The sequence below is a fragment of the Equus przewalskii genome, chromosome 16, assembly GCF_037783145.1.
Source record: "Equus przewalskii isolate Varuska chromosome 16, EquPr2, whole genome shotgun sequence".
Lineage (NCBI taxonomy): Eukaryota > Metazoa > Chordata > Mammalia > Perissodactyla > Equidae > Equus > Equus przewalskii.
In genome coordinates this window covers 5,051,018-5,076,106 of record NC_091846.1, presented here as the reverse complement: position 1 = coordinate 5,076,106, position 25,089 = coordinate 5,051,018, and the positions used below count along the sequence as shown (strand labels likewise).

The following is a 25,089-nucleotide window of genomic DNA, read 5'->3' as shown; positions in this document are numbered from 1 at the left end:
CAAGGTAATTTTACTATGCTTTTTACCAAAACATTTTCACTTAAGAACCTTTACCATTGAAAAACTGTGTAACTAAATAACAGTCAATCATTTAAAATCTACTCAGTAACAGTAGGCTCCTGCCATAGTACCAGCCAATGCAACAATGAGAAATTGGGAGTGGGAGCATCATGTTTTTTCTCTTAATAACACTATAGTCACAATTTAAATAAAGAAATATTTTTCATGAAATCAAGTTCAAGAGGAGATTCTGCTAAGTACTTGAAGACTTGTTTCCACTCTCCTAAAAGTCAAGTGCTCTAAAAATAAAATTCAAATTCTTCTTAGGCTACTCTGCAACACCTTATCAAATATTAAGTTTAATAGTATTATTGCCTGTAACTCTAAGAAATATGATGACAAATTGGATTATACCTCATAGGAATTATGCTGTCTGCCGTAATTCTACTAATTCCTAATAGAGTCTACTATATTAACTAACCACGATAGCTTATAGGTTTCCCCCTCTTACGATGATATATATTAGTGGAAATAAGGAAACCTTATTCATTACATGACAACGCACTTGTCAAAATAGAATCAACTTTCAACTATCCATACCAGAGAAGTGTGAATGCATCTCTATTTAGCATGATGTTTTTGCAGAAGACTTACCTTAAGAGTTAACTTATGAAACTATTAAAATAAACTTAATTGCTTATGTACACAAGTATGCATAAAGGCAAATACACCAAAAGTGCTTAAGAATGGACAGAAATCGAGCTGTTCAATTTAGAATAAAACTATTTCCCCATTTCAAGTGTTCGTTTTCAGAAGATAATGATTAGGAGAATGTACGTCCAGAAGTAGTTTGGACTCCAAATTGATGACCATTAATTTTTTTCAAGTTAATTAAATTTATTAAAACTCAGTAATTTTCAAGTTATTTTAGCATATGCTTTGAAAATATGAACATCCCTACCACTTAATTTTAATACCCTTTAATATTTACTATTCACAGAAAGTGACATTATTTTTTAAGTTCTAAATCTAATAGAAAGCACTGACTATGTTTGGAGAATCGTTTTTTGCCAAATGGAACCTTAACTTCCAAAATAGTAGTTCCTCTTAGAGAATTTTCACAGGCTGGTATCAATTCCAGTGTATAATAGTCCAATGCAATATTAGAAAAGTTAAAGTGTACCTCCAAGGTTTGAAGAACCTAAGCCACTTGATTGCAAGCCAGTGCCAATACCTGAGCCGAATGGCGTTCCAAAACTAACTCCCAGAGATGGCTGTGGCCCTGGTATAAAAAAAAAATGGGGGGGGAAAAACAAATTTTCCTTACTCTTTCAAGATTAAAGTTTCTTTATGAAATTATTTTTCAAATGAACAGTGATTATTTTTAACAAATTCTATTTGCTAAAATTAGTTTTCAGGATGTCTCCCCAGCCTAATTTATGTCTCAACTGATTTACCTATCAAAAAAACCCTTTTTAAAATTAAGTTGTTCACACTAGACAATTAAGAGGCTTACCACATTGACAGATGAATGTTAGTTTAACCTACTAAATAATTTGAAATCTTTAATGTATTGTAAATTATAGTTCCTTTAGTTTTACTTCTAGAATGATTTTAGATTTCCCCACCTGTTTTCTGATAAAATTAGTTGGTCTAATCAGTAAAGGGTTTCACTTTTTTTCTTTTTAAAACAAGCTCCTTACGTTAGAGTCAAGTCTCAACTGATCAAGAGATTGACGCTAACATGGCAAAACTATCATGTTACTTCATAAGATTAAGTACCCAAAAAACTAGGCATGATTTCTTACATGAAATATAAATGATATATACAGTAAGTGGATAAAAAACAAGACAATGTTTTATTTTATTAAATTTATTGTTCCATTTTAAAGCAAATCAATTACACAGTAACATGACAATTCCAACTTGTTCACAAAAAGTGATAGAGTTCTACTGTTAAGCTCTGCTACATTACACCACTCATCACCTGATTAAATAAGATAGATAATGAACATTTACAAAGGCACCGCTGTGTACCTTGACAGATTCAATACATTCAAGATTTCAATTCAGAAGTTTCTTTCCAACATTTTGGAAAACGCACTCAGATGCAGAATGATTAATCATCCTTTTCCCATTTGTTAACTTTAAAGATTTTGGCTGAGTTTGTTTGGCAAGAATAGCATCAAACTCACTAGCCTCTCTTTTTACCTACTTTTTTTTTTAAACTAAGCAGAATACAAAAATCTAAAAATCTTTCATTTGATAAATAATTTATGAAAATTATTCAATAAATTTCACAGTACAATCTTCAGTCTTGTCTTTTTCAAGCACAGTGATCAGTGCATCTCAAAGTTGAGGGAACTGCCAAAGTAATATACAGATTGAAATTTACACTCTTCAGAGAAATCAAAGCCTTCAAGTTGTTCAATGAAGAATGAGGTTTGTATATTCAAAAGGTAGTGTAAAATTATAAAGCATTAAAAAAAAACAACTGAAGAACTACATTTTGCTACACTGGGACAGAAACTGGACTTTTCAAATAAACTCCTATCCAGAAAATAAAGAACAAGGACTAATAGCAGCCAGAGTTCTTATACTACTATTAAAAAATAAATTAAAAAAGGATTTAAATTTTTACATCCAGTTTGACATCAATTTGAGAATAAAACACCTGCCTAGCAGCTCTTTTGTAAAATGTTACTATAGGAAAAAGAAACTAAGCATATTACTTCCTTATTTCTAGCAAAAATAATATGTAGAAAACACACGTCCAGTTTCTTTAACATTGAGAGACTTAAGTGTCACATGTTAACAGGAGGCACTGCTGGTGGAAGACCCTAAAGAAGACGCACCACAGCCCTCAGCCCTAAGCGTCATAAGAGTTACTCAAATCACAGGCTTTTTGTTGTGTGTGGGTCTGTTTGAGAGCAACTCTAATCATCAATATTCAGGATATAGATAAGAACTCTTAACGATGACAAGACTTTCCATTGCACAACAGGTACATGGTATTTTGAGTTTTCTACCTTCACACAAATTCTGAAGGCAACATCATTTATAAAACTAGTAGGCAAATGTATAACATTTTTTAGTAGTAAAAACTCATGATAAATATCTCCCATGCCAAAGTATTAGCATATATTACACTCTGGCCACTATATAAATTAGTTTCACTATTAGAAAGCAGAATCTAAATCCTTCAGGCAAAAGTTACGCGAACAATTCAAGAAGTCTGTTTCAAAATCTGAATAGTCATTCAATAAGAGGCTCTTAGTTCCATAAATAAAACCAAGTTAATAGTAATATAACCCAATGACTGCCCAAAGTGAAATCTTCATGTAGAGTAACATTTTACAAAAGTTACTGTATAATATATTCACACACAACAAAATCAAGTTTAGCACTGTAATTCATTATTTTCCAGAATAAATTCTACTTTCTTCAAAGCAAAACTGCATTCACAGGAAAAGGACTAAAGTGCTAAAAGTCTTTATAACTTTCAATGATCACTCAAAATACCTAACATAATTAGTATGGTTGTTCCTAAGTCATATTTTAAAAATTATAGTTTTTCTTAAAAAACAAAAAACGCCTTTTCCCCAATTTGAAAAATTTTACTCTTACTGATTTAATGGGGAATGTCCCTTTGGTTATTAAATACAACAAAAATCACAAAGCCACAAGACTAAAATTAAATACTTAAAGTTTTCTATTTAACACTACACTTTAAATGTCCAAACCTACACTAAAAGCTACAAAGTAGAAATTCCTAACAAAATGTCTCAGCTCTCCTTAAAAACAGCAGCTAAATCACATGAGTCTTATTATGTAAACATTAAGAACTTTTTAAAGTGTCAAAACACAACAGCACAACTTAATCCCAGTACCTTAGCTTAAAACAACCTACCCTAAGTTAAAGTAAACTGAAAAGCCTAATGTAAATGTCTTAAGCTTTTTAGAGGCTTCAGAAGCACTGGTGGACAAGTATACTCAAGATCTACCAATGTGTAATTCATCCATGTGTTGATGCTTATTTCATACATAAACAGCCTGCTGGTTTTTCATCAATTTGCTTCAGCCTTCAGAAGCAATAACCATAAGTCACAAAGGCGTAAGCTCTATTACATACTTTTTCATTAAAAAACATTGAAGAAGGAACCAAGCAGTCACTTAAGTCCATACCTCCACCTCCAAGAAAGACTACATAGAAACTACCTTCAGAAGGTAGCAGCCTAAGAAGCTATCTGTTATACACTAATGAAGTCAAGAATCCATATGCAAATAAAAGTAAAACACCTCTGACAACTCAAATCTTGCACAGATCAACAGTGATGCATTAAAAACAGCCCACAAGCTTTATCTAGCTTCATCTACATGGTCTTTAAAATTGGTTACTAGCGCTTAAAAAAAGATTTCATCAAAGTCACAGGACATAAGAAATAAGTCACTGGGTACAAAGCACAATGCAATAAATAGGGACACTTCTGAATGGGCTGTAACTCATAAAATCAGTACGTTTCTAACAGAGCTAAAAAATTCTGCTATAGTGGTGACATGACCAAAATAACTAACATTCTGACTGGGAGAGGCATAATGGAATGGACTATGGAGCCTGGGAGACCTTTAGAGACATAAAAGGAAAAAGAGAAGGCATAATGCAAAACTATTAGTACTACTGTTTAGCTTCTCAGTTCTAAAAATCCATATAACTCAAAACGAAAACACTCTAAGACTGTTTAGGTCGATAAACTACAATTCCTGCCACCTGATTAGAAAGCCCTTATGCGAATAGAGAAAACAACTTCAGGGAACAGAGAAAATAGTTTCCCCAAAGTCTGGCAAAAGTACAGACAAAACTAAAGCATATGAGCAAAAGGCTCCTCAAGATGATTAGTCTAAATTCATCTAATATGCTCCACCACCACAGAGAGCAAAGACCATATCCATACTGTTTATCTTTCTACCCCTGGAGCCAAGCACACGGCAGGCACTCGTATTTATAGAATGAACACATGTTTTCATATGTCCACAAGTCCAAAACGTATGAGTGAAAAACCTACAAACCTCTCAAGACTGTCTACATGAGAGTTAAAAAACAAAACAAATGCCCTGACAGCTGGTTTTCCTTCAATTTTAGTTTATACCACAGAATAAAGTTCACTTACAGCATAACATTTTAGATAATGGATCTTTCTCCAGTTTTATTTACTAGAATGGAAATCCCCTGTATAAAGACGACTTAAGCAAACCCATGCTTTATCTGATCTACTTTAGGATTAACATTGGCTCTAAAGAGTAAATTGGTACTCTGGTTGGTTTGATTAGCTGGTTAAATAATCATGAGAACTGATGATCATAATTATGAGATTGACAGGAATCAATTCCATAATCGCTTTATAGTAATCAATCCCATAATGAATGACTTTTTTTCCCTCCATAACTTGAGAATGCAATTCTACACTCCAGCCAGCTAGAGACTACTATATAGTGCTTATGTGAGCCACTATTCACATGGATCCAGCCATGGAATGTGGAGGATTTGGCATAAACCCATCATCAGCCATTTACTGATGGAAAGTCAATTCCGTCATCTCCAAATGTGAAGAACAATGGCTTAAACTGCCAATAGTGAAAACCAGAGAATGGTTCCCTAATAGAGGCAGCCTGAATGCAATCTAGATACGTTTTTTACTTTTTTTTGTACTATAATTTATTATTGGACTATAAAGAAATCTCAGAAAGACACAAGCTGTAGAATAACTAATAAGCATTACTCAAAAATCTATGAATGAGTAAAGAAAGAAATCAACATTCATTAAGACCATATTTTTCTGTTAAACTTCAATCCTGACAAAAAAGGGACTGCAGGATAAAAAGACAAATAATCTCCAAAAGACATAGGACCAAACTAAATATTGCAGAACTAGACCACAAAAATGTTTCTCTCATTAGAAGCGAAATTAAATCAAGGGACTAGTCTGCTTTCCAGTATCTCACCAATTCTTTCTACCACCTGCTCAACTTCCTAGTTCATACTTCTTCATCTGCAATCCAGAGCATCTCAAAACATCTTTTTCCTGCTCTTGCTACTGTTCTGTTCATTTTGAAAAGGTACAAATAATTTTAGAATATACCTTCTTCCAAATTTGGTTAAGAGGGCCTGTACTCTGTTTCCAGTCATTATACACACAAACTGATCTTCAACACACCTTCAGTGAATAAAAACGTACTTCATCCTGAATGTGGGTGCTCTGTAATCACCATGTATGAGGAAACGAGAATGCACCATCTATCAGTGTCATATATGAAAAATGCAGTGTATGGCTGGATTACCTCAGACTTTAAAACAATAAATGATACAATCACGATTTTAGAATCTGTTATTTTTAAGTGTAATTCAGTAGTGAAACACTGTGTTCTAAAGGGCATTTATAGCAATACAGCAAGTAACATTAAGTAAATTCACAATATTCAATATCTATTGACGTATAATTATTGCTAAGACTACCCTGCGTTTTTTATCAGGTATATGTTTATAATTGTGTCCATCACAATTTTTAGATTGTATTGGAACAGCTACTCATAGAAATTTCTTCAGTGCTAACACAAAAGGAAGACTTATAAAAATGCACATAAATGTTCTGCATTTTAACAGTAAGAAGCTATAACTTGAATGCATTCAGACCTGTAGCAGGCTGTTGCTGCTGTGTAAGTGTTGCAGCCATGGCAACGGCTGCTGCATTTGGCATGTTGCTGAAAGGGGTGGGTCCAGTAGTAACTCTGGGTGCATTCTGCCACTTCTTGGCTTCTGCTCGCCTGGCTTCAAACACATCTACAGCATCTCCCAAGAACATTTTCCTGTAGCCAAGGTATTGTTCTTTAAGCACCTAAACGAAATTAAAAAAAAGAAAAGATTAATCAAGTTCTGGACTGACTCTGGTAGTATGTGAATGGATATAACTATGAAATAAGTTAGCAAAGACACTGCCAATATTATACATTCCATCTAAACTGCAAATGAGAATGTTGGTAATGCATGGTGTGGGGAGTAACAAGTTTGTGAGTTCTAGTACTCTTTCGAATATTTGAATATTTTTTTCTCTATTCTTGTCATGTCTTTACAATAAACTGCCTAAAATATTCTGGCTTCGTGAGGCCCTCTTTAAAATGAGTTAGAGCTAAGTTTTGTTGCTTTTAGGAAGATTATCCCTGAGCTAACAGCTGCCACCAATCCTCCTCTTTTTGCCAAGGAAGACTGGCCCTGAGCTAACATCCGTGCCCACCTTCCTCTACTTTATATGCAGGATGCCTGCCAAAGCATGGCTTGACAAGTGGTGTGTAGGTCCACATCCAGGATCTGAACTGGTGAACCCCGGGCTGCCTAAATGGAGGATGTGAACTTAACCGCTGCACCACCAGGCTGGCCCCGAGTTAGCTAGGTTTTGAGACAAGCAGAGTAATATCTAAAATTTCATTTTAATATTCCAGTTTTTCATCAAATTTTCCCCTCCAATGTCCAACCTTTTGATAACTTTTAGATTCAAAAAGCTTGAAAACAAAGTACTAAATACGTATTTGTTAAATATCTTTCTTAAAAAGCCTAGGTAACTTATGTTGAGCTTGTATAACCAAACAGGATGGGAGTGGGAGGCAGAGGAGTGAGTTTATAATTTCAGAGTAAGAAAGAAAAAATCAAGTTCATAAAGTGGGCTGGTTTATCCAATGCAACATCTGCTTTGATTAAGGCCATTAATATGGACCATTCTGTTTCACATTAGAATTATTAAATACTTTCATTAAAGATTTAACCTAATTTAGATCAGTTTTATACCACTTTTTGAAGAGAGGTAGAATTTGCATATTTCCGACCCACTCTTAGCAGAAATTAATAAATATTAAGCTTTTTGGTTTTAACAGAGAACTCAGAAATCTTACTGTTGTTTATAGTATTTAAAAGCTATCATCCCCTTTATGTGGATGTCAGTATTTCATGTTATAGTTCCAAACTCCTCTGCCTCTATAATGTACTCAAGTAGGCCTGCCAGGAACTGAAAATTGGGAAAACTGCAGTCAGAATTAGGGTGTGCGACGTTGGGAAACTGCAGTCAGAATTAGGGTGTGCGATGTTGGGAAACTGCAGTCAGAATTAGGGTGTGCGACGTTGGGAAACTGCAGTCAGAATCAGGGTGTGCGACGTTGGGAAACTGCAGTCAGAATCAGGGTGTGCGACGCTGGAAAACTGCAGTCAGAATTAGGGTGTGCGATGTTGGGAAACTGCAGTCAGAATTAGGGTGTGCGACGTTGGGAAACTGCAGTCAGAATTACGGTGTGCGACGTTGGGAAACTGCAGTCAGAATTAGGGTGTGCGACGCTGGGAAACTGCAGTCAGAATCAGGGTGTGCGACGCTGGAAAACTGCAGTCAGAATTAGGGTGTGCGACGCTGGGAAACTGCAGTCAGAATCAGGGTGTGCGACGCTGGGAAACTGCAGTCAGAATTAGGGTGTGCGATGTTGGGAAACTGCAGTCAGAATTAGGGTGTGCGACATTGGGAAACTGCAGTCAGAATTAGGGTGTGCGACGTTGGGAAACTGCAGTCAGAATTAGGGTGTGCGACGTTGGGAAACTGCAGTCAGAATTAGGGTGTGCGACGCTGGGAAACTGCAGTCAGAATTAGGGTGTGCGACGCTGGGAAACTGCAGTCAGAATTAGGGTGTGTGACGTTGGGAAACTGCAGTCAGAATCGGTGTGTGACGTTGGGAAACTGCAGTCAGAATTAGGGTGTGCGACGCTGGAAAACTGCAGTCAGAATCAGGGTGTGTGACGCTGGGAAACTGCAGTCAGAATTAGGGTGTGCGACGTTGGGAAACTGCAGTCAGAATTAGGGTGTGCGACGTTGGGAAACTGCAGTCAGAATTAGGGTGTGTGACGTTGGGAAACTGCAGTCAGAATTAGGGTGTGTGACGTTGGGAAACTGCAGTCAGAATTAGGGTGTGCGACGTTGGGAAACTGCAGTCAGAATCAGGGTGTGTGACGTTGGGAAACTGCAGTCAGAATCAGGGTGTGTGACGCTGGGAAACTGCAGTCAGAATCAGGGTGTGTGACGCTGGGAAACTGCAGTCAGAATTAGGGTGTGTGACGCTGGGAAACTGCAGTCAGAATCAGGGTGTGTGACGCTGGGAAACTGCAGTCAGAATCAGGGTGTGTGACGCTGGGAAACTGCAGTCAGAATTAGGGTGTGCAACGCTGGAAAAACAAATACTACTAGAACTGATCTCCCCCAAACCCATCCTCCTTTTTCTGTGCGGTTACATAAACATACCCATACAATGTTTGGTATCAATAGCCCATACATTTTATTTCTACTTCAGATACTAGGAAATAATGACCCGTCTTAAAGACTCTCAAAAGACAATTAGTTTAAGAAAAAACAAAAAACTGACATCAGGGGCTGGCCCCGTGGCTGAGCGGTTAAGTTCGCGCGCTCCGCTGCAGGCGGCCCAGTGTTTCGTTGGTTCGAATCCTGGGCGCGGACATGGCACTGCTCATCAGACCACGCTGAGGCAGCGTCCCACATGCCACAACTAGAAGGACCCACAACTAAGAATATGAAACTATGTACCTGGGGGCTTTTGGGAGAAAAAGGAAAAAAATAAATAAAATCTTAAAAAAAAAGAAAAACTGACATCAGCCATGATTTATATAATTAATTGATGAAACATCCAATTTTGTTAAGGACATTACCTGGCTGGATCAGGTAGCTTAAGACTGTTTCAATACATTAACTCATGAAAAACAATATAAAAGGAACAAAAAAATGCCTCTTACGAGATTTCTATGAGAAGTCAACAAGTCTACAAATTACAGTGTGCTCACTAAATGCAGCTGAAAATAAATGGCAATGTAGCAAATCTGATCATGGAATATCATTTGGTTCTTGGGAATGTGTATAAAAAAAAGAGTAGGTCAAAACTTCATGTAAAGTTCATACAACACAATCTGAGGCTGTTTTGTGCAAATCTCTGTCATTGTTTTATGGTCACTGTTTTATTGAAAAGTGTAGTTTTTAAACCAGAGAGGAGAAACTGCCATTGAAAAAGCACGTATACTTACAAATGACATATCTGGAATTTGCTTTAAAATACCCCAGGGAAGAAAAGCATCTCTGTGCGGAGAACTGATAAAACAAGATCAGCAGCATCTTGATAGTGACTGAAGGTGGGTGGTAGTACCTGGGCATTCATTAGGATATATAGCATGTATTTGAAAATTTCCATAATAAAAAATAGCCATCCGCACAAGAGACTTCAAAGTACCAAGAGAGAATCATCTTTAGCACTTTAAAAACTAAAGTAATATTTACTATAATACATAGAAATCTCACGAAAATCTGATAAAAACTCCTCCTTTAAAACGAAATTATTTTAAAGATTTAGTTTAGAATTTTAAATCTATTAAAGAAAAAGGTCTGAAGTGTGCTATTATTTCAGAAATGCTATAATTTAAAGGGTTACCTTTTTAAAAAATTCTATTACCATGCTTCAGATTAAAATAAAAATAAAGGGCTGGCCCAGTGGCGCAGCGGTTAAGTTCGCACATTCTGCTTCTCGGCGGCCCAGGGTTCGCCAGTTCAGTTCCCGGGTGCAGACATGGCACCACTTGGCAAACCATGCTGTGGCAGGCATCCCACGTATAAAGTAGAGGAAGATGGGCACGATGTTAGCTCAGGGCCAGGCTTCCTCAGCAAAAAAGAGGAGGACTGGCAGTAGTTAGCTCAGGCCTAATCTTCCTCAAAAAAATAAAATAAAATAAAAATAAAAATAGTGGTAATCTCGATTAAACTCTATTCTACACAGTTAATAATTTATTTAGACTCAGGTTCAGATGCTTTGAATTTTAAAGGTTTTTTCTGGCTGTATATAACTCCAAGAAAGATTTTAATTACATTTGCTTAATTAGTTGGAAAAAGTGTACTTACATTTAACATTTCACTTAAAGTTTAAAAATTAACATTGTTACATGAGGTTCAAAATACTCAGTGACAGATTACTTTATTTATATTACTTAATAAACACAAACAGTTTCCTGCATTTATGGACAAAGCAAGTTTTTTTATGCAGTGGCTAATAAACATTTAAAACATATATAAAATTAAAGCAGTGCAAAATGATTTTGCTACTAGGAATGTTTATTTTCTGTAGCAGTGTTTTTTGTGGTAGAGATGGAAATAACCTAAATGTCCAACAAAAGAGGATGGGTTAAACAAACTATGCACATACATATAATGAAATCCTAGGTAACCACTAAAAATGATGTCAAAGAAACATGTGTTATGAACACAGAAAGTGGTTCACAATATACTGTTGAAAAAAGTTACAATAACAGATTGCATATGACACTTAGATCTTTTTAAAAAGAACAGATATTATCCATGGATTTGTCTGCGCATGATTATGGACTATTTTAGTTTTAGTCTTTTTCACTTACATGTAATTTTAGCTATTTGTGTAATAAGCATGGATACTTCTGTCCTGCAAACGAACAAACAGTTTGCTTGGGTCTAGAAATCCAGATAGTTGAACTGGCACTGAAAACTTACCTTTACATTTTCATGAATAGACTGAAGTTGTGCAGCTAAAGCTACAAATGTTTGATAAATTTTCTGCATAGCCATTGACAAATCTATAAAAGAAAATTATATTATCACACAAATACATGTATAACACAATCAATGTTATTTTTCTATTACTTGAGTACAATTTTACATTGGGCCTCTTAATGTGTAGGAGGAAAAAACTCCATCAATATTTCTGCGGCTAAGAGAAGAGAGCAGAATGAGCAGGCTGAGAGAAGGATGTCTCCATCAGCAACATGCAGAAGGGGAAGAGGCCCTAAGACTTCTGCCTTTATTAGTATAGTAACAATTCATAATAAAGCATTTTATATTTACGAGGAATGAAGATCTAATCAAGGATTTTTAAGGAAATTTTCTTATGGCAACTTAAGACAACTACTAGTGGTTATCTAGAATATCTACTACATAACAAAGCCTAACCTCTCTCTTATCAAGAAAATTGTGCTATCAAAAGAAAATCACCACAGAAAACATGTTACCTTGAGGGGTTATATGTGAATTATTTGCTTGAGTGGCAAGATGGTTTTCTAGTTCTTCAATCTGCTGTCTGTACTGCTGAAGCTGTACCTCAAACTGCTGAACCAAGATTCTAAAGTAGCTGTATAAAACATTTACAAAGTCAGATCAAAGTTTTAAAAACATTATTTTCTTTATATACAAAATACCAGGGGCCGGCCCCATGGCCGAGTGGTTGGGTTCGCACGCTCTGCTTCGGCGGCCCGGGGTTTCGCTGATTCGGATCCTGGGCGTGGACCTAGCACCACTCATCAAGCCACGCTGAGGCGCTGTCCCACATGCCACAACTAGAAGGACCCACAACTAAAATACGTAACTGTGTACTGCGGGGCTTTGGGTAGAAGAAGGAAAAAACAAATAGAGGAAGATGGGCACGGATGTTAGCTCAAAGCCAGTCTTCCTCAGCAAAGAGGATTGGCAGTAGATGTTAGCTCAGAGCTAATCTTCCTCAAAAAAAATTTTAAAAACATAAATAAATCTTCATTAAAAAAACAGAATACCAAATAAATAAACATAGGCCCCCTTTTAAGCAGGGCCTTTGAATTAGTCTGATGATATAAGGTATCCTTAAGAGGCAGGGATTATTATTGAAACAAAAACCCAAACTTGTAAGTTATCAAGGTATCAAAAATAGTTGCATATCCTTACTCCAAACATGAAAAATCCCAATCAAGGGGTAATCTACAAAATAACTTAATACTCTTCAAAACTATCAAGATCATCAAAGACAAGGAAAGACTGAATAATTGTTACAGATTATAAGAGATTAAGGAGAAATAATAACTAAATGCAATGTGAACATGATCCCATAGTAGAAAAAATACATTGGCGGAAAATAAGATCCAGGAACAGAAAAAGCACATTAGTGGAAAAGTCAGTAAAATTCAAATAAGTTGAGTAGTTTGGTTAATAATATTGTGCTAATGTTAATTTCCTGTGATAATTATACTATGGTTATGCAATATGTTAATGTTAAAGGAAGCAGGGCAAGAGATATAAGGAAAATCTTTGTCCTACTATTTTTGCAAGGTTTCTGTAAGTCTAAAGTTCAAAATAAAAAGTTAAAAACACAGTGCAATTGTAAATCAGATTTTACAATCAGGTACTTAAGAGTTCTTCTATTTATAATCTGAAACATTACTTATAATCTGAAAACACTACAGTGTACTATAGGAAGAACATGCAATTATTACTACTATTCTGATAAATTTAACCAGAGAATGCTGGAAAGATAAAAAGGAACTTGAATAGCATGCAAAGCAGTCAATGTTATTCTATTAGAAACGGGGAGCTGTGAAAGCTTTCTGCAGTGGAAAGTGATACAATTCAATCCATTTCAAAACTATCTTTGATGGCAGCATGAAGAACAAGACACAGGGATAAAATACTAGAGGAAGTCCAGCGAGGAAGCATATCTCATGCTACCTTGAATACGATAAGAGGAGTATCACTGTCATTGTTAATTTCCTGATTTTTGATCATTGTACTGTGGTTATGTAAGAGAATATTCTAATGTTTAAGAAATACACACTAAAGTACTTAAGCATAAAGGGCATCATGTCTGCAAATAACCTATTCAGGGGAAAAAAGTATATATACATACACAGAGAGCAAGGAATAAAACAAATTTAGTAAAAATGCTAACGTGGGGAATCTGGATGAAACGTATATGGGAATTCTTTGTTTTATTCTTGAAACTTTTCTGTAAATCTGAAATTATATCATAATAAAAAATTGAAAGGAAAAAAGTGAGGGAGCAGGAGTCAGACCTCTACCACTCACAAGCTCAGGACTGCACCTCTTCATGCCTCAGGCTCCGCATCTCTCAGACTGCACAGTAACAGCTGCAGAGGTTTTGTGGGAAATGAGATGAAGCATGTGAAGTGCTAAGCACACTGCTTGGCGTATGGGAAGAATTTGATAAGTATTAGCTATTATTATCTCTAGCAACTCAAAAGGACATTAAAAAAAGACAAGACATACATCACACGCGTGGAAACTAAACAGATACACAAGCTGACTAATGAGATTACAGGTGGATTTTTAAAATTTAATTTTACTTGTCTACATTTTGTAATTTTTCTTCCTGAAGATTTATTACCTATGTAAATAAAAGCTATGCAAATAAGTAAAAGGGTTGAACTATATTTAGTATGCCCTGTTTACAGAAAGGACTATCATAAAATTATTTTTAAATTAAAAGTCCTTATGGGTAAAAATGTAAGTTTCTACTACCTGTACAACTTAATAAAGAGGAACAGACCCTATATGTAACATGTAAATGAAGTGTAACTGCCTAACAGTAGTTAAAAGCGAAGATCTTAGCCTTCACTTACCCTTTAATAAAACAAGAATAATCAACTACCCTCTTAGGGTTATTACAGAATTATATTTAAAAATCCATGTAAAGTGCTTATTAACTCAGACTTGGTACGTAGTAAACTAAAAATTCTTACCCAGTGTATTGTTTTTACTGTTGTGCTTTCTTAAAGTAAAAAACATTTGTTTAAAAAAAATCCAGTAACTTACTCAGCAGGAGCTGTATTTTCATGGTGGAGTCCAGGTGGTGTTTTCTGGGTTCTTAAAGCTATTTCAGCATTCTTTAACTCCTAGTATATTAGAGGTTTAAAAAAAAAAGGCCAGTTAAAAGTTAGGCTAAAAATACCAAGATCCCTGGACTGGAACTTCAAACAATGCCATTTTTAGAGAGTCATGCCATGAGAACATATGGATAAAGCTGCTTTACAACAAGTTGCTAACACCTCTTTCCAGAGAAGACAAACTACACTTTTTTTTTGCTGAGTAAGATTAGCCCTGAGCTAACATCTGTTGCCAATCTCCCACCCCCACCACCAGCTCACCCCTAACTAAGGAAGATTAGCCCAGGGCTAACATCTGTGCCAATCTTCCTCCACTTTATGTGTGGGACACTGCCATAGCAGCAAGAAACTATACTTTTAACAAATTTTATGATAAATTTATAATGAGGTGCTGGTCTATTTTAAGAAACTATAGATTTCTGTAGGATTCATACAGTTAATTCATCCACAGTGGAAGACTATGCTGCTATTTAAACATCTTCAATATACAAATGTAGAGAAAACTATTTTAAAAAAGCAATGCAGGGGCCAACCCTGTGGCATACTGGTTGAGTTTGATGCACTCTGCTTTGGTGGCCTGGGTTCACAGGTTCGGATCCTGGTCGCAGACCTACACCACTTGTCAGCCATGCTATGGGGCAACCCACACACAAAATGGAGGAAGACTGGCACAGATGTTAGCTCAGGGCGAATCTTCCTTAAGTGAAAAGAAGACTGGCAGAAGATGTTAGCTCAGAGCAAATCTTCCTCAATGGAATAAAAAAAAAAAAAGAAAAACCAAGGTAGTAGTAATAATAATGTTGAGGCTCATGATGGCAGCAGCTAACACTCTGGGCACTTACTATGTACCAAGAACTATGCTAAAGGCTTTACTTACATTATCATGGTTAATCCTCAATAATAACCCTATAATGGAGCTCATGTCCCCCTTTTTACAGATGAAGACATGGAGTTACAGAGACATTAAGTCCTTTGCCCAAGCTGGAAGACCTGAGAAGCGAACTGAGGCAGCCCAGTTCTTTGAAAGCTTATAGATATAATCTTTCTTATATTGCCTTCTTCTGCTCCTCAGTGCAATTTCTATCTTCTAGGCAGAGGTCTTCCAAGACAGATATTCTGTTTTACCCCCTTATACTTCATACTCATGTCATTTCACTGCTTTTTCAACCCCTATTTAAGTTTTTCTTATTAAAAAAAAAAGTATTATACCTTAGCTTTACATTCCCTGCAGCCACCTCTTGCCCTCATTTTACGCCATGCTGTTAAGTCTCTAACTGTTCTCTCCACTTCCTTTTCACTCTTCAATCTGGGCTTCCATCCAGTGGACTCTAGTATAAATGCCCTGGAGAGGTCTGGACTATTCAAACTCCGACCCTGCCTACTTCTCCAGGCATGGGCTCTTGCCAGGTCCAGATTCACACTCAGGGCTCCTGTAATACTAAACTATCAATCCTCAAACATGCCAATTTCATGCCTCTATGCCTTTGCTTGTCATCCTTCCTCCCTATCAGCCTGGGCAACACCTGTGTATGTTTCAAGACTCAATACAAAGGTGTCCTACTCCTGACAGATGATAAAAGTGTCCATTTGAGCCCCTGGTGTCTCTATCATACCTTGCACCTGGAACATATTACCTGATTTAACTCATTCTCCCTAGTGTATCATAAGTGTTTGGATCCCAAATGCCTGTTGAAGTGCTCTGCACATAACAGATCCTTAAAAATGTTCACTGAATGAACACATGGACTCAGCAATGTAACTTCAATGAAGCATGTGGCACCCACCCTACCCTAAAAGAATTTTAACCACCCTACTAAATTCTCAAGTTGTGTATCAAAAAATGAAGTATACAAAGGACTTTGCTTTCACAAGGTTCTGGTCTACACAATCACAACACTGCTCCTCAAGCTCAAAACTGCTTGTATTTCCCAGAAAAAAAGGCTTTCTTTGAAGAAAAGGTTTTGGGGTTAAATAAGATTGATAACTACTCCACTAAGGGAGTCAGAACATTTTTTTCCATTGATAATTCACTAGACTGTGAGTAGAGCACTAATTCCTGTATATTGCAAATAAGAATAATCTTACATCAAATTTCTTTGATATCTCCTATAAAATTTCCTAAATTCAACTCAGATTATTTTTCCCTTAAGGAAAGTTTCTTTGACTTATATCCTCTTCTTCATTTGCCACCTTTATACTCTATCCAATCTTTTATTGTTTCATTTACCCCACCAGACTTTTAGTACCTCTGGAGTTGTCTTTTTATCTCTGAAAGACTGTTAACAAGTCTAGTATGTAACAGGTATTCCACAAATACTTGTGACTGGAATCATCCAGTGTTAAAATTACAGTGGACCCCATTATAGCATTAATTACACTTTTTCTTGAGTTTGCCAGCTCTGTTAGTTTGCTAATGACCTTTTCCATACAATTTATATAATTTCATATATGAAATTTATAATTTCATGTAATGTTTAATCAAAGTCTAAACATTCTCCGTAGTCTAAAACCATAACTAACATTTTCTTCCTCCTAGAAAGTACATAACTGATGATATATAAAGAAAGACTAAGTGAGAAGGAAACAGGGAGGAACCTTTTATTGATATTTAACCAAAGAATTTGTAAGCAAACAGGAAATATGAAAGCAAAGTCTTTGACCAGTCTTTGAATTTCCTTTAAACATCATAGTTTAGAATAGCTATCTTAGTAACACATTTTTATTAAAAACATCACAAAGTATTCTCCAATAGTTGACTTAAAAATATAAGCAGGTACAAACTTCCAGTTATAAAATAAATAAATCCTGGGGATGTAATGTATAGTATGACTACAGTTAATAATATTGTATTGTATATTTGAAAGTTACTAAGAGAGTAGATCTTAAAAGTTCTCATCCCAAAGGGAAAAAAAATTTGTAACATTTATAGTGACAGTGGATGTTAATTAGACTTATTGCGGTGATTGTTTCACAATATACACAAATATTGAATCATTATGTTGTACACTGAAACTAATATAATGTTATATGTCAATTAGATTTCAATAAAACAGACACATAAGTACCTTTAAAACTTTTACTTAAAATATTCTCACTTCATTTACGCCGAGCACAGCACTCCGAGAAGCCAAAGTAAAAAGGCGTATCACATGAAGTTCACTGACTAATCGGGCAGAACTTCAGGGAAAGATTTCTGGACTGCCACGATGAGATCAAGTACACTTCATAATTGTGCAATACAAAACAGAGGTAAATCTTCTATCATCATTCTTCCCCACTGCTACAGAGAACTACTACATATATATTTTACATATTGTTTAATTCACCAGAGACAAAAAACAAGTAGACATGAGTGACAGATGAGCCTCATTAGTATGTTTATTAACTGACGTAAGACTAGCAAGCCATCGGTAGAACTCAGTATCTATAAAGCATGATAGAATTTTTATTTAATAATTCGCAGATCCAACAAACAATTTTTTCTGTCGAGCCGTTCCCTCTGGTATAATATAACAACTTAGCCAGCAGGCATTCTTATGGAACAAGCAGTTAGGAGCATAAGCTCTGGAGCTGGATTGACAGGGTCTGAATCCAAGCTCGTCTACTTGTTAACAAAGCTCTCTGCCTGTTTTCTTGTCTACAGAATGAGGATAATAACAGTACCTACCTCACAGGCTGTTGTGAAAACCAAACTGGGTTAATATATATAAATCATTTGGAATACTTCCTCACATGTAGTAAGCATTCAATAAAAACTAGTAACTATTGTTATTATAGCAATTTAAAAGTATATGACCTACATGGTTTTCTAATAGTAGATCTGTATTAAACTTGTAATTTAAAAAGACTTATTTCCATTTAAAAAAACAAACAAAAACCAATGATAAAATGACTGTAAGTTAGTTTACCTGAGCAGTTTCCATTTTCAGTTTGTCAATATTGAGAGTGTTTCTCTGTAGTCCACTGGCAGCCAATGACAGAAGCTGCTTCAGAGCTTTAAGATCTTCTTGTACTTTAAGCATTGCTTTTGAAGACATTCTGCTAATTTCTTCTTGGACTTGTTTTTGTTCCTTCACAAATTTCCTTACAAAAACAAAACTGAGTTTTAAAAAAAATACACTTTTGGTTTCCCACAGAAAGAAAGTACATTTACAATAAGTTGGTCAGAGTCCAAGTATTTTAAGAAGCAAACACTAAAAATTTATCTATAGTTCACATGCTTTTTTTAATAGAATGGCAGAGAATTTTAATTCCTGTTGTTCTACTTTCTAATTTCTAAAAGCATTAAAATTTTAATCCAAGTTAAAATGTTTAGGAGGAAGAGATGTTCCCCCTAAAATATATTCAAAATGTTTAGGAGGAAGAGATGTTCCCCCTAAAATATATTCTAGCATTCTTCAAGTATGATTTATCTGATCATATATGACACACTTACTGGAGATTTTCAACATCCTGGCAGATGACAGGAGGTAGATTTTCATCCTTCAGGGCCTTACTATCCCTAAGAAAAATACCACAGACATATTAAAACCATCGAGATTATAAAAAGCTGACAGCTGAGGTATACTAGACTATGTGTTAAGATACTAGAAAACAGAGCAAATATTTCCCATTTATAGCTTTCTTGAATGATTTCAAAGTTCTTTATAAAGAACAATAAATTTCCTGACCTATAAAATAACTAACAACTCATCTGACATGGAGATTTCTTTTCTAAGACTGGCATCTATTCTAAGTAATTAAATGCATTTGACTAAATGTTTAAGAAAAAAACTCAGAAAATACCACAGATTAGGTGAGATATTGAACTAAGTTCCCCTGGCTCAAAAATTCTATGACTGATATTTTATTCAGTTCAAAAATATTAAAGCATTCACTAAAGAAAGTCTACAAATTTCTCATAATGAGATGCTCACAATATTTTACTTTATTATTTTATAACTTCAATTTGTTCTTCAACAAAGTAAGACCTAGGGAATTGCTTAAGGGAATCATAACTACTTAATGAAGACAAGAGTAAGTGACATTTGGCATCACGTAAGAGAATCATGAGCTAGATTTCAGTTACAGATCTGCTGCTACTTCCTTGATATAACCGTAGGCCAACTCGGTCTCTCGCATCCTCCTCATTTATGTAAGAGGCTAAAGTATACACAAGATGTTGTGGAGGAGTGAGCTTCATCATTTATTTACAAATGCTTTATTTAATGTAATACAATCTGGGTGAGAAAATATAATTTGGTAATAAAAATAATAATCTTCAAACATATGTATGATGTATACGGAGGCTATTCTCTTCATCATCAGGAAATAAATGGTACTGGCACAGTAATTTTTATATAAAAGGGGTATATATATGTTTTCACTTATATATATAAATAAAAGGTGCTCCAAGAGTAAAGTTCCATGAGTAGTTCAATACTTTAATAAGTTAAAAAAATACATACGTGTATTTGTATTTATTGTATTATTTGGGGAAAAGCCAACCACTTCCTAGGAAGAAGTGATCCTAAATTTCTTTAATGATTAAAAAGTAAAGATTTGACCTTTCAAAATCTTTCTAGAGCATATGTTTACTATTTTATTTTTGACAAAAACTGGTTGAAAGTATTTTTCTTCTAAGTGCCTATACAGTTTCATTTACTTCCAACCATACCATTTGCCTGCAATTTAATAAATAAAACTCCTTAATTAAAATATTTTAAAAGTTAAAATATAAACTTACTCTGGTCTTGTTCCTGTTTTATCACCTAGAAAATTCAAGAAGCTTCATGTAAAAATAGGTAATTTAACAATGTATTCCAAATACATGTTTTAAGTTAACATAAACTAAGTTAGAAATAGAAACTGTTAAGCATTTCTTAGACCGCCTCTTAAATATCATGCGATGTCAACTTGTCACAAACTCCAAAGATAGCATGTTATGGAGACATGTTCAGGTACAGATCTTTGCATCTATTTCTTTCCACAGTAATTATCCTCCTTTTTCAACTATCTTCCATGAAAAATATTCTTCCTAGCAGTTTAACTCCCAAGAGCTTTACTTGACACATTTTAAGGCCATATCAGTGTAGAATACTAAAATATGTCAGATTACCTGAATTTCCCTATTGTACAAAAGCAGCAAACTAAAAAAATGAAAATAGTTTTTAATACCTGCAGACATATCAACAGCTCGCTCAGTAATAACACCTATTTGATAGTTATCCTTAATAATATATATCTAAAAGCAGAAAAGTAAAAATGCTCCTTCAGCAAATGATGCAGTGATTACCTTTCTGCTTTTCCAAAATTATTTCTGACTATAGGACTTGGTTAATTAAGAAAATATAGAAAATACAGAAACACACAAAACTTCATCCCACCCAGGGCGCTCAACGGTTCCTTCCAGCCTTTTTCTGCACTTACATACATATTTTTAAAAGCAATCGGGATTATCATAAATAATATTTGAACATACATTCTCAGCATGTTGGGAATATTTTCCATTCACTTACAATGACTTTAAGTGACCGTACACTACAGATGATGTACTGTATCATAACCTTTATGCCCCACCCTTTTCTTAGCATATTAGCATTTACTACATAAATAACGCTGCTACAATGAATGTATTTTTCTACAAATACTTGTGCATTACTTGATCTGTATTCCAAGAGGAATTTACAGATCAAAGAATACGCCAAGGAAGGCCTCTGATATATTACCAAACTGATCCCTTAAAACAACTGTCCCAATTTACTTTCCCTTCTACGATGAATAAGAGTACTTTTCCATCACACCCTTAACAACCAACATATTTTTAAAAAAAAATCATTGTCAGTGTATAGGTGAAAAATGCCACTCCATTATAATCTTAACTCATATTTCTGACAGTATTAAGTAAAGCAAAACACATTTCAAATGTTAATTAGACAAGCATATTTTTCCTTTTGTGAAATGCCTATTCATGTAATTTGTACATTTCTGAGGTCTTTTTCTTACTGACTTCTAAGAGCTATTTCAACAGTAAGTATATTAAGTCTCTGCCTCAAATGTATCATATTTCATGTGTCTATTTCTAAAATTAGATCCTTATAATTGTTAAGACACATCTCAATTTCAGAGACGTCAACATGTGAGAAAACAAGTGCTTTACTTTCAATTTGTCATTTACCTTTTACTTTGTACATGGGGTTTCTTTTTGTTTACCTCCTTATTCAACCGTAATTTATTTTTCCATATTTTATTATTTCACTGAAGCTAAGTTTTTCTTTTTTTTTTTTTTGAGGAAGATTAGCCCTGAGCTAACATCTGCTGCCAATCCTCCTCCTTTTGCAGAGGAAGACTGGCTCTGAACTAACATCCATGCCCATCTTCCTCTACTTTATACGTGGGATGCCTGCCACAGCACGGTTTGACAAGTGGTGCCATGTCCGCACCCGGGATCCGAACCTGCAAACCCCAGGGCGCCAAAGCAGAACGTGCAAACTTAACCACTGTGCCACTGGGCCAGCCCCCAAATTTTTCATTTCATAGTTTAACATTTCTGAAATTGGCACCCAGGACTTAGATTTAATGAGACAATAATACAAAGTAGGGATTTAATTTTATTTTTTTCCAAATAGTTCATTTTTATTGACTAATATCTTATTTTGCTATTTCTTTGCTATTCCATTTTTATCATATTTTACAAAAATTTATATAAACAAAACGTATATATAAAACTTGAGCCTGTTTCTAGATTACCATGGACTCCTGATTAGTCTACCTAGCTTTGCCTCAGTCATAAAAGCTTCCTAACAGTTCTCCACATCTATTCTTCCTTCCTTTCCACAGGGTTGTCAGAATGCTCTTCTTAAAATACAAATCTCATCATGTCACATTACCCAAATCAAAACCCTTTAGTGGATCCCAACTGTCTTCAGAATGATTACAGAATTCCTTAGCATGGCAGGCAAGGCCCTTCATGACTCTCTGGAGTCTGATCTTTCTGTTCTGTAGCTGCCCTGGCCTTCCAGCAGTTCTTCAAAAGGGCCAAGGTCATTCTCATCTCCAGGTCTCACTGCATGCTGCCCCTTCTTCAGGAAATGGTGTTTCCTACCACTCTTCATCTGATTGAACTCCTCTGATAACGCAGGTCCAGGCTAACTGATATAGCTACTAGGAAAAAATAGAAATCCTTTAGATTAAAAAAAGAATCCCTTGGGCCAGCCCTGGTGGCCTAGTAGTTGAGTTCTGCCCACTCTGCTTCAGTGGCCCAGGTTTGGCTCCTGGGTGCAGACTTACACTGCTCCGTTAGTGGTCATGCTGTGCTGGTGCCCCACATACTAAAACATGGAGGAAAGATTGACACAGATGTTAGGTCAGGGCGAATCTTCCTCAGCAGAAAAAAAAGAAAAAAAAGAATCCTTTGACAACATAACAGACTAAAGGGAATTGGGATATGGTACATGTTGGCAATAACATTTATTCCATGCATTCCTTTCACTCAACTCTAGCTAAGGCATGTGAGTAGGACGATGTGGGGGGAGGTGCAGCAAGGGTAAAAGACAGGGGAGATTAACTCTTTACATTTCTCTTACACCTTCGCCTCAATCTGCCCTTTCACATGGAGCCTAAAAGCAATCAGTGAAGACAAAAGTAGTCTCATGCTTAAAACAGAACTAGTTGGAGGGTATCAGGCTGCTTCAAATGAGTAAAAAAATGAGCTGCTAAAACATCTAAGGCTATTTTTCTAATTATAGAGTTGCCATAAAGAAAAGTAAGTAAAAACAAGAGATAGGACCCTATGTTTAAGAATTAGTCGATTCTCTTTCAAAGGGAAATAAATCCAAATCTTTTCAGTTTAAAAGGATTTTACCAACTTTTGGAATAGTAATTCTAAAAGCATCTAGAATAGCATGTTCTTATAATAATACCCATGTCCAATTTAAAAAAAATTCGTATACAGACATATGGACACTGAATATGTTACACCTTCATCCACTACCTCACTTTACGTTCTTCAGAGAGTATCAACGCAACAGGTAAATATGTACTCTAGTGAAACATGCTTTCATCAGAAGCAGACAAGATGTTGCAAAACAGAACAAAAAATCACACACACAGAATCAACAATAATAACAAACTTCTCAAAATGAATTTGGATTGGCAAATTTTTAAAAAGAATATTCAGGATGGCAAGAGCACAGGGAGAAGGGCATTTTCATACTGTCTGGTGGGGAAATAAAGTGGTAAAATCTTTCTGGAAAGTAGTTTCACAATATATACCAAGAGTCCCCAAAATGTCCTTCTCTTTAAGCCAATGACTCAATTTCTAGGTATTTTACCTAAAAAAAAAAAATAACCCCAAATACGAACAAAAATTTCTAATAAACGCAAATACCTAGACAGCATTTACTCTGTGCCTGGCTCTGCAAAGGTTTACAAACAGTAATCCTCAAACCAATCCCATGAAGTAGGTACCATTATTTTCCCCCACTGTATAGATAAGGAAACTGAAGTACAGAGAGGATGAATAACTTATATAAGGTCACAGAGTTTATAAACATTTGAGCCAGGATTTGAACCCAGGCAATTCAGCTCCAGAACTGGCACTCCTAAACTGTGATAGTATGTTGCCTCTCTCTATAAAGATGCCCAATACAGTGATACTTCCCAGAGGAAAGGAACTGAAAACAAACACTAACAATAGGGTGACTGTTAGGTTGACTAAATTATGATATATCTATTCATAAAACTGGTACTAAGCAGCATTAAAATACTTTTAGGAATTATTGACACTGACACATATTTGAGATACATCATATGAGAAAGAATAGGTTACAAAACAATATATTTATCATGATCCCAATTTAAAAGTATACAATACACACATTAAGATAGCTAAATAAGACATATGCACATATAAATCTTATTTTCCTACAAAAATAAAATTTTCAAAGCACAACACACAGCAAATTCATGAAATATGATGCAAACAAACTTAACAGTAAAAACTTTACCACTGAATATATAACTAACAATCTTTGAAATATAGGAATCAAGTTTCCTTAACAGGACTGTTAGAACAAAAAATTACAATAACATTACTTACTCTTTTTATCTGACGAGCTACTAAAATCTATACCACCAAGGCCTTCGTTGCCTGCAGTTGAAGTAGCTGCCGTAGTTCCCAAGGTCAAGCCTAAAGCATTCTGTCCAAGTCCTACAAACAAGCCAGACATCACTCACAAAGCTCACTCAAAGGCTTTATAACCATCTTCCCTCACTGACCAAAGCACTCAGATACTTTTAAGTTGGATCCCAGATTTTCTTCATACTTGATTTGGGCAAATGACAAGAAACAAATCTAC

At 35.4% G+C, this 25,089-nt stretch overlaps 1 protein-coding gene across 4 annotated transcripts in view; it reads right to left on the bottom strand.

Moving 5' to 3' along the window:
- NUP58 (nucleoporin 58) overlaps window positions 1–25,089 on the bottom strand; it is a 52,026-nt gene that overhangs the window by 14,465 nt on the left and 12,472 nt on the right. For all 4 annotated transcript variants that reach the window (XM_070578671.1, XM_070578670.1, XM_008540208.2 and 1 more), the window contains 9 exons: window positions 24,831–24,941; window positions 20,478–20,502; window positions 19,188–19,253; window positions 18,661–18,835; window positions 14,682–14,761; window positions 12,116–12,234; window positions 11,601–11,683; window positions 6,689–6,890; window positions 1,184–1,282 (listed from right to left, as the gene is read on the bottom strand). In XM_070578671.1, coding sequence (XP_070434772.1) covers window positions 1,184–1,282; window positions 6,689–6,890; window positions 11,601–11,683; window positions 12,116–12,234; window positions 14,682–14,761; window positions 18,661–18,835; window positions 19,188–19,253; window positions 20,478–20,502; window positions 24,831–24,941 — 960 coding nt within the window. The remainder of the gene's footprint in view (window positions 1–1,183; window positions 1,283–6,688; window positions 6,891–11,600; window positions 11,684–12,115; window positions 12,235–14,681; window positions 14,762–18,660; window positions 18,836–19,187; window positions 19,254–20,477; window positions 20,503–24,830; window positions 24,942–25,089) is intronic.